At 40.0% G+C, this 15,641-nt stretch overlaps 1 protein-coding gene across 1 annotated transcript in view; it reads right to left on the bottom strand.

Moving 5' to 3' along the window:
• The window catches only part of pcxb (pyruvate carboxylase b), a 284,512-nt gene that overhangs the window by 48,865 nt on the left and 220,006 nt on the right, over positions 1-15,641 (bottom strand). Inside the window, exons 13-15 of the mRNA XM_023404085.2 lie at positions 13,106-13,250; positions 12,278-12,367; positions 6,298-6,519 (exon numbers count right to left, since the gene is read on the bottom strand). Of these exons, the coding sequence (XP_023259853.1) occupies positions 6,298-6,519; positions 12,278-12,367; positions 13,106-13,250 (457 nt within the window). The remainder of the gene's footprint in view (positions 1-6,297; positions 6,520-12,277; positions 12,368-13,105; positions 13,251-15,641) is intronic.

Genomic DNA, 15,641 nt, shown 5'->3' with positions numbered 1-15,641 from the left:
AGAGAGAGATAGAGAGAGAGGGTTGGCAGTTTATTTCAGCTGTCATCTCAAATCTCATCTATCATCCCAGCTTTGATCTCAATTTCAGACTCAAAAACTAAAATTTCAGACTTATAACATTACCCACAAACACGCACACACAGATAGCACACGTAAAATACACACAAACGGAAGTTCAAATAAAGTATATGATGATACTTTCTCATTCTAACACTTTCATCATTTCATTTTAAAGTCACTTTAAAATCTAAAATGTTTCAGAGGAAGGAGCGGGGAAAAAAAGGATAGCAATCTCTCATTTCCCTTTCTGGGGGAGTAGATTAGCGAATCTCATACCCATTTATCATATCAGCTAGAAATATTGAAGCCTCCACTGTTTTTTTTTTTTTTTTGCTGATCCAACACTGTCATCATTAAATTTCATTTTCTGAGCACTCATACATCTCGACACTGAGAGAATACTAAGCACAAGTGCTTGTTCTTTACTCTGTGAAAAGCAGGGATGCCATGGAAAACCCCTCCTCTTTATCCTCTTTACTATTTTTTTTTATTTCCCCCAATTTTGGATTTTAGTGGACATCAGCATCTTTTACACTACTGGTTCAAAGTGGAAATTACTGCAAGCAATACTATCTGATATTAAACATTTGTATTAATGTTTCATTGCACATGAGATATCAAACCGCGATGCTGAGTGAAGAATTCATCTGGGATGGCAAAATTTACTCTAATAATTTGATAACACGAGTGAAGACTGACAGCTGGTTCCACATACAGGACATTAGGCACAGACACTGCTGTCGTCTGCCTTTTTGTAAGAACAGGCAGCGTCCAATCTGCCATGAAGATGAGCTGAAATAAATCAGATGGAGTGAAGGAAACAAGCCTTTTACGCAACACCCACAATTGCCAGCAATGAATTCAACATTCCGTTTAATGTTTACAATAGAAGAGAGAAAAATGACTTATTTTGGAACAAACTGTCTCCTGGAATAGGTTTTGTGGGAATACATTGGCCTGTAACATCTTCTGTTGGTATGTTAGGTAAGAATAAATTCTATACAAAATTCAGTAATAAAACAGTTTGTACAGTCTCATTTTGGCAAACTCTTTACTCCATCCAAATCTCCCCTGGTGGGGAAATAAAAGTTCTATGATGTTAACATCTACCCCATGCTCTTGAGGCCATAAAGGAAAGCCCATGGTGAATAGAAATTATTAATATCTATAATTTGAATCTTTGAGTTACATAAGCACACGCACAGCACTTATCAGCATTTGTGCTTAAATGTGCAATTATAACCCTGATGCATCTGACGGTTTATCCTGCCAGATCAATTTTTATGTCATCTGTGATTCCACTGCATTACTCTGGATTGGCTGATTTGCCTTTGTACAGTGCAGACTTTCATGCTTTTGCTTGTGTCCACAGCCTGTGCCAAGACACAGCTTGCATTCCTTAAAACAGTCAAACATGCAAGGTGCACACACCAACATGATCATATACCGTAATTAAGAATGTGCAGTATTACCATTCGATAACTGTGGAAGGGAACCCTATAGATACGTTATGTGACCCAGTTCATATTACTGTATCTTGTATGGTGTAGGGAGAAACGCTAAATCAGGAAAGGACTTAATCCTCAAAGGGCTTTCACAGGCTTAATCTCTTCAATGATTCATTCTGCCCTTAAGCAGCTGAAACATGTGAAAGCAATATTCCCTATCTAAGACCACTGTAAAAAAAGATTCTTGCATAGGGACAATGTGTCTAGGCAACAGCGTTCGATACTTACGTGGTCATCTCCCTTTAGTGATTTATTTTGGTTCTAAGTGATTTGAGCACAGCTGGGCATAATATTCTTTATTTCTGATCACTTTGTAATAAAGGTACATTGTATAGGGACCTATAAAGAGAGGCATGGTAGTTATTCCTCCCAGTGGTCATTTAGTGATTTATGAGGAACTGATTAAAGGTACAGTTACAAGCTGTCACTGTGGGACAATGTGTGCTAGAGCTGAACTTTTTACTACAGCGTGGTGGGTCTAATTTGTTCTACAATCAATACGAGCCGAGAGCAAGGATGGCAGCTGGCGAATCTGTGAACTTTGGCCATTGAAATCTGTGTGAGTGAAGAGCAAACTGTGATATTCACACATTATCCTGAGATAAAGTGCAAAAGGTTATAACATTCTTTTATTAACGGGACACTCCAATAATTTTATAGATGGAGTTTACCATCAAGACAAGTACTGTTATGATTTTATGCTATGACGAAGAAGAAAGAAGAAATAAATATAACGTAAAGAGGATTCTTTAAATAGGGGCGACAAATATTTACCTAAAAGAAACCAACAACGGAAGTAATACCTCACTATCTGCTCTATCTTAATGAAAATCGAAAAAAGGTGAGATGCATTATGGGAAGTGTAGATTTTTGGAGGTTGACCCAAAGAGGGGAACAAAAGTGTGGATGCCTTGGTCCATTTATTTTTTAAAAATGGCTGAGAGTAAGTGATAATTCAGAATTAATTTTTGCGTGTAAGACAAAAACAAAAACAGCAAATGACATTAGTTTTTATTGACTGGAGAAAATATACTGTGCCAAAAGACTTGGTGGCAGATTCATCACTGTTTTCTAAATGCTTTGCTGTTTATACTTAACGAATAAAAATAATATATATATCATAAAATCTAAAGCATCAATAAGCACAGGAAGACACTAATGCAGAGATAATATACTGCAAACCACTGAAGTTGCAGGAAGGTGTCAGGGGGATCTCTCTTTCTGGAATTTATTCTGCCTTTAAGTGTTTAAATAATTATGAGAAAGTCCCATTCTGTTTTCTCTGGCTCATAATCATATCATGTAGGAACTAGTAACGCCTCAAGAGGATCCAATACCATATTACATTTCTCTTTAGTGATTCACAGGCTCTCCACAACTTTTCTTAACTGAGAAAGACAAATGAAGCCTAGGCTCCTCAGCTCATAATATCAGCCTATTACAGAATCATGTCGGGAGGTGTTTAAACTTCTGCATCTCTTGTTTTACATCTGATTTTAATGACTTTCTCTTGCTGCCGTTACATTAATGGGAGCGAGACAAGCATACATTCACTTTCTGTAACTTCTTCATGAAGACAGAAGACTGTTAAAACTTCAAGAGCTTTTATTGACAGAAGATTTCCAAACTCGACTCCCACTGCAATTCAAACATTAGCGCATTACAAGGGAGTTTCAAAGACGTATTTACTTTTCTTTTGCCATTTTATCATAACTGGATTCGGTTCAGAGACCAGATTATTCCGCAGCGTTTACTTAGAGCCTTTACAGCATCAAATGCCCAAATTAAGAATATTAACCACGCTGTCTGTTCAGTTGTGAATAATTACACATTACACTGTAAAATAGTCAGTTGAAGCCTTAAGAGGGAAAGTGAACACAATATAATATTCCTTTTCAATTGCAGAAAAGGAAAGGTGTTTTATCTCAAACCTAATTAAATGTATATTTATCAGCAGGCGTTAGCGGGAGGTGGGGGAACCCTTAGATTGCGGATGGGAGGACTTGGTTATGATTATCTAATGAGAACACAGGGAGGGCCAGTGAAGAAACACTCAGGGCCAGTAAAAAACACTTTATAGATTTTTGGATGGTTCAACAGCTTACTGGGATTTGTCGCAGTATACCCCATGGCCAATCCGACTTGTGCAAGCAGTAGCCCGGCTGTTCACACCAGAAGTTAATTTCTCCATGCCAGTCAAGGCGACTGCTCTGTTCTAATCATGTAGAGCTGCCGATCCTTATAAAAACCTCATGACTTTACATGTATGATGTAAGCAGGGCATCACTTCTTCTGCAACAAAGTTAAAAGGAGCATGGCCTTGTGTTATGATCTGCAGAAGGGAACGTCTCTCCTGTTTGTGTGTGTGTGTGTGTGTGTGTGTGTGTGTGTGTGTGTGTGTGTACACTCATCTCTCTTGCTCTCTGTTTAGACACAACTGACAAATACGTGGAATAAGTAGTAAATTAACTTGCTTGACGGTAGTTTGTATGAAACTGCAAATCAGGTTTATTTACGTAATGCTGTTCTGAAACGTTCCGGCCCACTTTCACCCATGTAAATCACCATTCCTATTGAAGCATAATACAACCCCATCAATTGGCTTTGAAAATCTTAGCCCTCTGCTGCTGCTTCTCTCTGGCTTTTAAACACTTCAGTGGGCAAGTGGCTTACGCTTTCGAAAACCATGATACGGCTCAGTTTCGAAAACAGGAAGCTCCTGGTAAATTAACATCTTTTATGTTCAACCATAAAATGGTCTCAAAACATGCTCTCTATCAGGTTTTATAGACTGTTTTGCAGAGTTTCTGTTTCCCACACAGATGAAACCAAGAGAAATGGTTAGGAAAGCCTGATAGAGAGCTCGGTTTGTGCTCTTTTAATAGTCAAACATGTGGACATGTCTGACTGTGCTGTGAGCAGCTTCTCATTTCCTAAAAGGAGATTTATCACAGTTTTTGAAAGACTAAACGGTGGCCCCATTGGACTGTGGTTAAAACCAGTGAGGCTGCAGCAAAGTGGTAGGATCCTCAGAAGTAAATGTATCAGTGAGGTTCTGTTATGCATGATTATAAATGATGGTGAACAACATTTGGTAAACACATTTTAATATGGTCTGAGTTTAAAAAATGATGGATTTACATTTTTAAGGCTTCAAATATTAGAAAATGAAATTTCAAAAAAGGCATTTATGTGCCTTAATCAAAGAACTTCCCTCTCAGAGCTGGCTCACACAGTATAATGCGACATACAGGGACGAGGGGCTCCTCTGGTATCTATTCAGAAATTTCCTCCAGAGTGAAGGACTGAGTTCACTGCGAGTTTTCACAGTGTCTCTGCAAAGATTTACTTTTAATGTAACTGCTCAAACACAGTTTAACTGACTACATATAATCTTTCTCTGGTCAGTCTCATAATAACATCATGGTATACTGGGAGATGGAAGTTGGGAACCGTTTAAGCCCTTTTTATCAAAATATCTCCTCAATGATTTATTTTTGCCATAACCTCTTTATCTGTTGAAACACAAGATAAGTAGACAGTTGCTTAATGTAAGGTCTGCTCAAAGTGCCAGAGTGATGAAATATATTGCTTTTCCCCCTAACTGGTGCACCACGATCAGCCACCAGGAGGAACTGAACCTCAGAGAGGGTTTACAGCGATGAAAAGGTTTCACTGGAGACATACTCTCTCCTGTGGTTTTATTTTTTTTCTCACTTTGTTCAACCATTTAACGCTGGGCATAGCAACTGAAACAGAACCCCTTTTTACTTAAGGGTTTGTTGTTTTGTTCTTATGTTTGCTCTTGTGATCTACTCAAAGCTCTCCAAGTAATACAAGCACAATCACTCTGAGTAGTTTACTATAATTGAGCATTAAATTAAATGTTTCAACCTCAAGAGGAGCACTGGGCATATCTCTTCCACAAATGTGCATGTCCTGAGCGTTCAAGTGTTCAAATGGGGAGAATGAATTTACTCTTTGAAACCAGTTCATAACAATTGCACTTCACATAGGAACGTTATCAAGAAGTGTTGATAATTGGTCTCGTTGCCATCTGCTCAAACACGAAGCACGTATTTTCACTCTCTGGCCAATTTCAGAGTAATTGCATATTATACAGGGACAGTATTGGACTGTGCATGCCTCAAGAAGTTTCAATAACACGTCATTTTCTCTATTCATTCAGGAGCAGGCAAAAGGTACAATCATTGTCTATTGAGGGAACTTGTTGAAGACTGGCTTGTGGAAGATGGAAGAATGAGATGCGTTTTCAGTGGCCCATTATTTTCCCAGCTCATACAAGAAAGACAAAGAGGTACAATCACTGAAACATGGATAAATAAAAAAAAGACCTCATAGGTCATCTGTGCAAGCAGGTTATCATGACCCATAGACACATTTTACTGTCAGATGACCTCTAGTGGCTGTAGTAAGCGGCACAGCCCGAACCCCCATGTAGGAAGGGATGTTGGGGTGGCCGCTGGAGCTTGGCACAGATATGGTCACTTAAATTGGAGGTTGTTTTCTTACGCATAGTTAGCTGAGAACAGTAATAAGACTGTCATGTTTATGAGCTGAAATATTAAGCTGGAGCCAGGACATGGTTAGCTTAGCCTGGTATAAAGATTGGAAGCAGGTGGAAAGTCCTAGCCTGGCTCTAGGCAACAGGCACTTTTAAAGCTCAATAAATAACACATTATAAGAAAATCAACACATCAAAACTCACCTCCCCAGTTCTCCAAGCTGAATAGATTGTTGAAGTTGTGGCTGACGAATGGCGAGATCTTCTTCAGGTCGTGGGTCCGAACCCTGGTTGCCAGGAGCGACTGGTGAGCATCCCTGAATGTGGTGTCCATTAGCAACAGTCCTTGGTGGGCACGGACAGCCTTGGCGAATCCCTCAGGACCATCGCGCAGCAACACGTCACGGAAACCTATCGGAGGGTCGCCTATTAGAGAAAGAGGGCGAAAGAGATAAAACAGAAAAAAAGAAAGTTAATGTGGAGGACAAAACAGCGGGGTAATGAGAGGAAAATAGGTTTGTGGTTATACATGGGATACAGCAGTTTGTGAGAAATCAATATCAGATGCTGGAGGAATACTTTAAAATGTTGCATCACACTCAATAGATTGTGCAGAAATGAGCAGTTCACATGGTGAGAGAAATGGAATGATAAATAAATGCAGAAATTAAACAAAAAACTGTAAATATGGCTTTTATATTACAACTGATATTACAACTATGTGCAAAAAAAGGGGGGCCTTTTTTTTTTTTATATGAGAGTAGCCCTTTTTTAATCCAATTTTAAGCAGTGTATTGACTAGACACTGCTTTAGTGTGTGAACAAGATAAATGATGTCCACCATTATAACAAGACACCAGGCGGGCAGGTAAAATGAGGTTATTTGCAGAGTATTCTCTCTTAAGTTGTACTGTTAACAAGTCTGTCGGTTGTCATAACTTCTGCTAATGAGGTGGACACCGTTTCCTCTCAGCGCTGCTCCAATCACCCTCAGCTCAAGTAAATTGACTATAAAAGAATACAGGTATATAAGCTCAGCAGCTGGTTTATTAATCACAACCCACTGATTATTGAAAACGGATTGCTCCGGCTGACAGTGATTCATATGGCCATGGTTTTCTATATAAAGTAAGTAGCTATCGTTTAGTGAAACAAGACATCCAAGTGACTGAGCTTGGTTTCCAGCAGAAGGCAAGTAAGTTCCAGAATGGCTGTTATTGAACTTTTCACCCATCTTTTAATATAACATATAAATATTTATATTCCATTTTCAAGAGTGTGGAGATAGCCCCAGATGGATTACACTGAAATAATATATTGCTGGCCTTTTAATCTATGTTCTTTGACGTATAGGTGTTTTACGTATTTCCATATAAAATATTAGTCTTTGAACTCTGTGTCAACCACCAAGTCTGCATATCCAGCAGACTCCCAGCCCAAGCTGCATATGAATGTCTGTACCAGAGTTAATGGCAATCCAATAGTTTTTTTTGTTTTGTTTTGCATTTCTGCTTTTTATTAGACAGAGACAGTGGAGAGAGAATGAAAGGCGGGGGGTGGGGGCGGGCAGGGGGGATGACATACAGTGAAAGGCTGAATTCCAACCAGCCTTATATGTGGTACACACACCAGGTACCAGGTGAGCTACCAGGGCGTCCCAAGTCATCAAATAGTTGTTGAGACATTTTCACTCAAAACCACAGATGAAAAAAGCTCATCATGTTGCTAATGCAAAAGTCAGGGGCTCACCAAACTCAGATACATTCTATGGAAAATGTCTGTATATAATTTCATGGCAATCCATTCTCTACCTGTTCAGATAATTCAGTCTTGACCACAGTAGTGGACTGACATTCCCATCCATGGAGCCGTGCCTCTAACGTGGCTAAAAATACAACAGTACTAATGCAAGCTAACACATGAACTTTAAACTAGAAAGTAAATCACAAGGTGCAAGAGCCATTATAAGAGTGTTTCTGAAAGTCTCCAGTTCCAGTCCCTGAGGACCCCCGGGGTGAAGATGTTGGTGTTAGATGAGTGTTTCTGGTTAGCTTTCAAGACTGTAATGTCATACACAGTAGCAAAGAGTATCCTCACCACTAAAAGCCTACACAAAGAGGAACAAAAACAATTGCTAGGAAATCCCCAAGACAAATACTGGCATTTTAAGTTTATTACAGCTGAGTGGTCCTCAGAACAAACATGTTAAACATTGCGAAGACCTCGCTCGGTGTGTGCTGACATAAGCAGCCTTCTACCCTAATCCTTCTCCCTTCCCTCTCTCTGCCTCACAATTAAACACAAGCAGAATCATAGGCATTAAAATATTGGAAGCAGAATGGGGATCTATTTTTGCTGCGGTGTGTACAATCAATCAATTAGACTAGTTAACGAGGTGCTGCCTGCTTAGCTGTCCTCCGGCCCTTCGTCCCTCTCTTTCTCTTCCCCTCCATCTCCCTCTCTCTCTTTCTGCGTAGTTGAATATTCGCTCTTGACCTTTTATTGTTGTACCTCATCCCTGAAAACAAATGATCTCTGCTATAATTGTCTCTGAGGCAAGCATGAGCAAAATGAACTCCACACACACCCACACACCCACACAGATGTAGATACATTTGTCTACAAAAGCAAACACAGACACACTCAGTGAAGAGCTCAGTGAAGCAGACTAGATTTACACTCAAACTCGTCCTTCCATTTCTTACACCTTTACAAACTTGCTTTCTATGTTTTCACCACTCGTCAGGAAATATATGCCTCAACACAGTAGAGGAGAAATGAAGGCATCGTTACTGGGACTACGGTGGCCTATGCATGTAACATTTTCCTCAAGAAAAATAGTCAGTGGTTTTTTGTGTGTGTCGCGTCGTACAGAGCAGAAACAAAAAGTAGTAAAGAGATACAAGTCCCACACGGTTGCTGTGCTTGGCAACTGACCCATTTACACACAAACACAGACTCATTCTTTTGCATGGAAAAACTGCTCACTGCCACTCCCCAGCTTCTGTACCCCAACTTCTTTCCTCTGTCTCCCAGGATAATGTCGATTCATACCCCTTTCATTGACATTCCTCACCTGTCTGACCCTCTCCTCGCACTGCAGTTCTTCTCCCACAGCTGCACAATACAAGCTGATATGACTACATAGAGTGAGCGACTGCTCAGAGGTACTTCTCTATTTGCAATTTGTGTAGGAGACAATCTCAGAGTAATAACTGCTTGCCTTGTCGCTGTCCTGAGCTGACATCTGCCTCCCAAGAAGACTGTTAAATGTCTTGTATCTGTTTAGGAGCCTTTTAATTGGCAGATCCTGATGGGACTTGCTGCTGAGTGCTTTATTTAAAGTAAGAAATGCTGGAACAGTTAATCAGCTAAGTCTGTACAAGTTAAAAGCGGATAGATGTGATACAATGAGTAATAAGACCAATGCACAGCTTGTTCCCTGCTACAGGTGCCAATCCACCTAATTCTAAAACAACAAAAAATATTCCTTTCTTATACTGCAACAAGGTATTTGAAATACATTTGCATTGGTTTATGGTTTGCCCTTAAGTATAGCTGCTAAAAGACACCCTGTTGAAAAACTTTAAACTGGTAATACTGTCCATGACCAGAATTTTTTTCCTCCATATAGCTGTATGGGAGGTGTGAAACAAATAACTGAAAGAAATGTCTTTAGAGAAACAACAAAGAAGAAATAAGTTACTGAAGTGTACACACCTAAAAAAAAAAAAAAAAAAGTATCTTCAGGTTCCAGAAAGCCAAATATAAGACTCTTTATGACTCCTTTTAAAGCTACCTGAAAAGTAAAAAAACAAAACAAAAAAAAAAACAATGCTGGCAAGAACAGCCTTTTCTGTTTGAAGTTGGCTAATGAAAGCATCAAAAACAGGCAGAGAAATGGGGAATACTAAGAATCAAGTCCATGTGTGCTTATTTTGTGAAAACAATTCTTCACCTGCACACAAAAAGAGTGTGCACAGACGTTACATGTTGTTCTACCAGCCACTCCTCTACTTTTTAATCCCAAGAACAAAATGCAGCGCGCAACTGGGAGGGGGAAAGTAGTCCGTCATTTTTATTAGTCATTCTTCCTAAAGCTAGCTCTGAGGCATCTGGTGATTAACCTCTAGATGTCCTCCATTAAATAAATCCAGACAATAATTGGAACAAGGTGTGCTTATACACCATCGATGAACCACCAGGCATCAGCCTTCAGAGGGAACATTTCAGACTACAAATCCTAATTAGAAAATAATGGCCTTTGAGTACTTAACAGGTTCTATCAGGACATCCTCACCCTGTCTTTGAGGAATAATTTTCCTCCCTTCTCTCCTTGGTGTGGAGGGAGCTCCCCGAGAATGGCTTTTTCTTGTGATTCTTCCTCCTCATTTTAAGAGGTGATGTTTTCAGATATGAAAATCTCATTGTGATCTTTGCTCTTCTCTTTTCACTGGGTGTTACAAGGTAATAGCCCTTCCTACTCTGGTCGCCATCATCTACATCCCCCTCTATCTATCTCAAGCATTTATCTATCCATAGAACCCTAGCTGCTCGCCACCATATCTACCTGACCATTTTCTCTACATATAGGGATTATATGCTGCCCAAACCCTCTGTGTTCTCCTTTCATAACCTCTTTCTCCCTCCATGCCCCTGTCCCTCCCTCGATCCGTCCCTCCACAGAGTGTGATAATACAGGCCTAATCCCTCTCTTCTCTCAATCCCTCCGTTGAATGAAAGAAAGGATATAAGCACATTACAAATCTCATTACTAGGCTTTAGGTATGCCTCTGTGCGTGCCTGTGCTGCATACGACTACCTCATCAACAGCTTACTATAGGTAAGTGGGGGCATGTACACAAAGGATGTCTGCCTATAGAGTACCTGCACACTTTGTTCATACTGCAAGTGTGTGATTTTCAAGTGTGCGTGCATGTGTGTGTTTGCTTTCCCGCGACAAGAGGGGCGGGCAACGATAGCTTTCAACACAAGATTTGCATAAGTAGACAAGTGGTGAGTAAGCACAGACAAACACACTCACATCCAGACATGCACAAACACCGCAAATTATTCTGTCCTATTCTCCTCCATTCTGTTCCACTGTGCATGGTTTTTAGATGTCAGATTTGATTAGCTATGCCTCATAATGATTCACATTATTCACATTATTTTCTTATAAATTCATGTTTACCGGGCATGCTGTGGTATGTGCTGAGGCATAACAGGGAGCTGATAAACATGTCAGATTGATACAGATGACTATTTAGTTGCTGTCAAAAGGAACAGCTGCATAAATTCATGCCAGTTTGCACCCCTAACAAAAATAAAGCAGGGAGTGTAGTGAGAAAAAACAAAAAGTGCATCTTTGCAAAACGAACATGACTGTGGCATCAAGTCAAATACCCCTCCCCCCTCCTATTTTTTAATTTTTTTTTATGCTTTTATAAAGACATTTAAGAGTAAAACTGAGCACATCTCATCATTATTTTAAAAAGAGTATTTCATCAATATTCCAGCCTTAGTTTAACCTTTAAAAATTCACTAAGACACTTTAGTTAGTAAGGGGAAAGAAACTCCAGAGACCCTAAGTGGCGCAACGAGTTTATCACAGAGCTCAGCTTGGCCGTTGGCCTTTCCTGCGAGACTCCAGGGGTGCTGGTGCAGAGAAGGGTGAGAAGTAGAGAACTTCTGCCTTCACAAACAATGAGCTGCACCCTCTTACCGCTGTACTCACAGCTCAGCAGAGCACTCTGGGCCAAAACCCTTTTCCTCCCCGAGTGCTAAACTGAGTCATTTAGGAAGCCCTTTCCGCCTACAGCTATCAGACTGTTCGACATCCCATTTGTCATTCAGTGGGCGCTTTTATCCAAAGTGCCCTACGGATCCACAAGTGTTTAAATTTTTAGCATCTATGCCCCTGGGGAAATGAAACCCCTAACCCTCACAGTGGTTGTGCCTTGCTAAATTAGTCCAAATGTAATAAATGCAATAAGGATGATGCATTGTGACATTATGGTACTGTAAATGTTCAATAACAATTTAAAGTTATTGTACCCCTCCCTTTTTTTGTTTTGATCAGTCGCTGGTGTTATTGACACATGGTTTTTGGGTTAGCAGAATAAAGTGTGATAGAGGGTCAGGGTCAACTATGAACTGTGTTTGGCTGATGTGTTTGACATACCCATGGTGACATGAGGGATGACAGGGTCTGTGGAGGAGGGTTTAGCCTTGACTGGGATGGGTGTTGTTGGTCCATTCACCATCACATGACCTATACACAAGAATAAAAATAGAGAATACAAGTTAGATGCAGGTCTGTAACATATGTAACATCCTGTAAAGATGATTTAAAAAAAAAGAGTTATAAAACAGCACACCTGAGGCTAGAAACAATTATAGATACATTAAATTTATGGTCTGCATCATATTACAATTGTAGGTTAAAGGTGTTCAGTACATCAGATTCCACTCTTCTTTGTCTGTTTTTTAATGTATAACATTGAGCTTTCAGCGCTTTCATCTAAGGCTTGATAGAAGACTGAGATGCCCCAAGGTTTACCTTGGTAGTACTTTACATTCACCATCATTTTATGTATACCATCAACATCAGTGTGTTGGTTGGTTCTTACTCTTTTCATAAAATAGAAATCTTGAATATGAGGGTCTTTTGAGCTGACACATTTCCCATCTTTGAGCGTGGTACAAAGAGCAAGACACCTTCCCCCTGGCTTGGAATTTTAAAATCAAATCCAAACTAGCTTTGGTCAGCTCAGAAAATATTTGCATTATGTTACTTCCTGGTAAAAAGCAGAGTGGGGAAAACTGTGAAAGCCACAGAAACAATCATGAAGTCGTAGTTCTGTTTTAGATAGGTGGTGGCTGAACAATTAACCTTGTAATCACTTTGATCTTTGATGTGGCAAATCAGCTCAGAAAATATCAATTAATCACATTGTGACTGCATATCTTGTCATTCTTCAGTGCGTGTGTGTGTTGTTTATACACTGACCCAGGTAGTGCAGCAGCTTCTGGGCTCGGTTCTGAGTGGGTTTAAGGTTGAAGAGTTCCTGGTTCTCGTCGATGAACTGGGTGTCCACAGTGGAGTGGAGGAACTGGTGGTTGGAGAATACATTCTGGAGGAACGGGATGTTGGTCTAGAGATGGAGACAGACAGTGGAGGGGACTTTTATTTTGGGAGCTTCTTTAATGAGCATTTTTCACAGACGGTTTGTGAAACACCTCTTGCACAAAGTAAGTACAGAGGAAAACAGAAAACACTTTGTAGAGAGAAGCAACAAGAGTCAAGGAAGCAATCACTCTGCTTAAGTCCTGTTCTGCAAATTAATCACTTGAAAGAAAAGACTGCAGTTCTTTGCAAGACAGCATCTAGCTTCAGAGCTCGGTGTTAAAAACAAGGTTACACACTGGTAAACACACAAATAGTGGAATCACGAAAACCACATTCAAACAGCAGAGTACGCTAAACACTGCAATAGACAAACACACACACACACAAACACACACACATACAAATACGAGGAGCAGAGGGAGAAAGTCAACTGTTGAAAGTAATTACATTTCATTTCTATTTTGTTGTTGTTTGTTTGCCTCAAAAGTATTATCACACCAATTAAGCTCTCTAAATTAACAAAGAGAGGGAGAATGAATGAGAGAGAAGAAAAGAAAGATGTAATTGTCGGAGTTAATTTCATTACTTGATTTGTTGGTAATTTTTTTTCACTCTTGTAAGCCTGTCTTAGCAATGTGGGGAGACGTCTTTGAGTTGTTGTAAGAGGCTGAGAAAGGGGGACTCAAAGAAAAGGAGGGAGGGAGTGTAAGTCTAAGGGATTGAGTGAAATATGTTAATATATTCTTGGAGCGGCTTCGGATGTGTTTAGTGCTGTCTAATGTCCCCAAGAGAGTGTGTAGGAATGTAAACTGTGTGAAAAGATTATTTCTTTAAGTTTCCTAAAAATGTCTTTGAAAATGTCAGTTTGGTTTTTAAGTGGCATTTTAAAAGACAACCCCTGCCACTCACGAACCAACCTCCAAATGACCCCTTTATTTACAAATGCACAAAGACAGACACACACACACACACACACACACACAACCAGAGCTCAGGACCAAGAGGGACACCGGGTCCCTGAGGACGTCCTGGATAGTGGGTAGCGCAGCTTCCTCTAAGCCCAAAAATGTAACACTGGTTTCACTATCTATATACGGTAGATGGTGCAAAGACAGATCTCTCTGTCACACAAACATTGGTGTAAAGATACAAAATGCCTGTTATTATCTGTACACACAAAACATAACCCACAGATGGACAGAATTTACAGCCATAATTTGAGCATTTAGCTGACAGTCAAACCCAGAGTGACTTGAAATAATTGCTGGAGCACAATCACTCAGGAATCCCATAATTGGGAGAGGGGAGTCAAAAAATATACAAACCACACAGACACACACCTCATTACCAGCACTGAGAGAGAGAGGGAGGGAGGTGCAGCGGGGAGATCAATGTGGTCAGGCAAATAAAGCGCCTGTTGGTCATGCCAATAGAGCCGAAATGAGAAGTACAGAGAAAGAACTGAAACAGAGAGCGAGAGCAAGAGTCATTTACATTCAAGTTTCTTCTTAGGAGCCAAGAGAAGAAAGAAATTCAGAGAGAACAAAGAGATGACTGCAATATATTATTTATATACATCTCAGATGACAGAGAAAAATCAAATTCCAGAAAGGGGACGTTACAGCAGAGGAAATATGTGCCTGCTCCTTTGTCAGTGTATAAACCAATAAGGCGCCATTAAAATTGAGAGACAAAGCTGCGTGCTTCTTTCCAGACATTCACGTGTCCAGCAAGGGAAGAGAGGATTTCATTTTCTGTGGTACACATGTACAAACAAAAAATGACACTGTATTCTGAGATGTCTGCTACACGGAGGAGAGCTGGAGAGGAGAAAGAGAAGGGAGCTGAGGGATTCACATGGACGTGCTACACTGCCAAGCCTTGGGCTACGAGCTGTGGTCCAAAACAAAACGGGATTTCTGCCGAATGCTGCAACTGCAATAAGACTTCAAACCTGTGGACATCATATTCTCCTTCCATAGTATTTGCCAACATGACAGTGTTAAAATACATGCTTCTGCCTTACTTACCTGCCTCCTTTAAGAAAATAAGCAGCCATATGAAATCTGGATATTGTTTTGTTATACATTTCTATTGGATCAAAATCAAAGGTGGCAAGGAAAGGTAGTTAGCTTTGAATAACTTAACACCACAAACACATTGTTGGCTAAAGAACCTGACATATTTTCACATTTACATGTTCTTGCTGAGAGCTAAATGAGAGACACTGTCAATACCATTCTCCATATCTGTACAGTAAATATGAAGCTACCGTTACTGATTAGCTCTCTGCAATGAAAGCTAAAAAGCATACTTCCCAGAATGTTGAACCATGTATTTAAGCTGGTAACATGAAGCTGGTAGATTATGTTTTGGATCTACAGAGTGAGTTAAGTATTTCATTTGCATCACAGAA

The sequence above is a fragment of the Seriola lalandi genome, unplaced genomic scaffold (assembly GCF_002814215.2).
Source record: "Seriola lalandi dorsalis isolate HSWRI2012SDOR001 ecotype SW California unplaced genomic scaffold, Sedor1 jcf7180002054216, whole genome shotgun sequence".
In the NCBI taxonomy this organism is placed as follows: Eukaryota; Metazoa; Chordata; class Actinopteri; order Carangiformes; family Carangidae; genus Seriola; species Seriola lalandi.
Note: the sequence above shows the minus strand (reverse complement) of the source record. Positions and strands in the feature narration are given on the sequence as shown.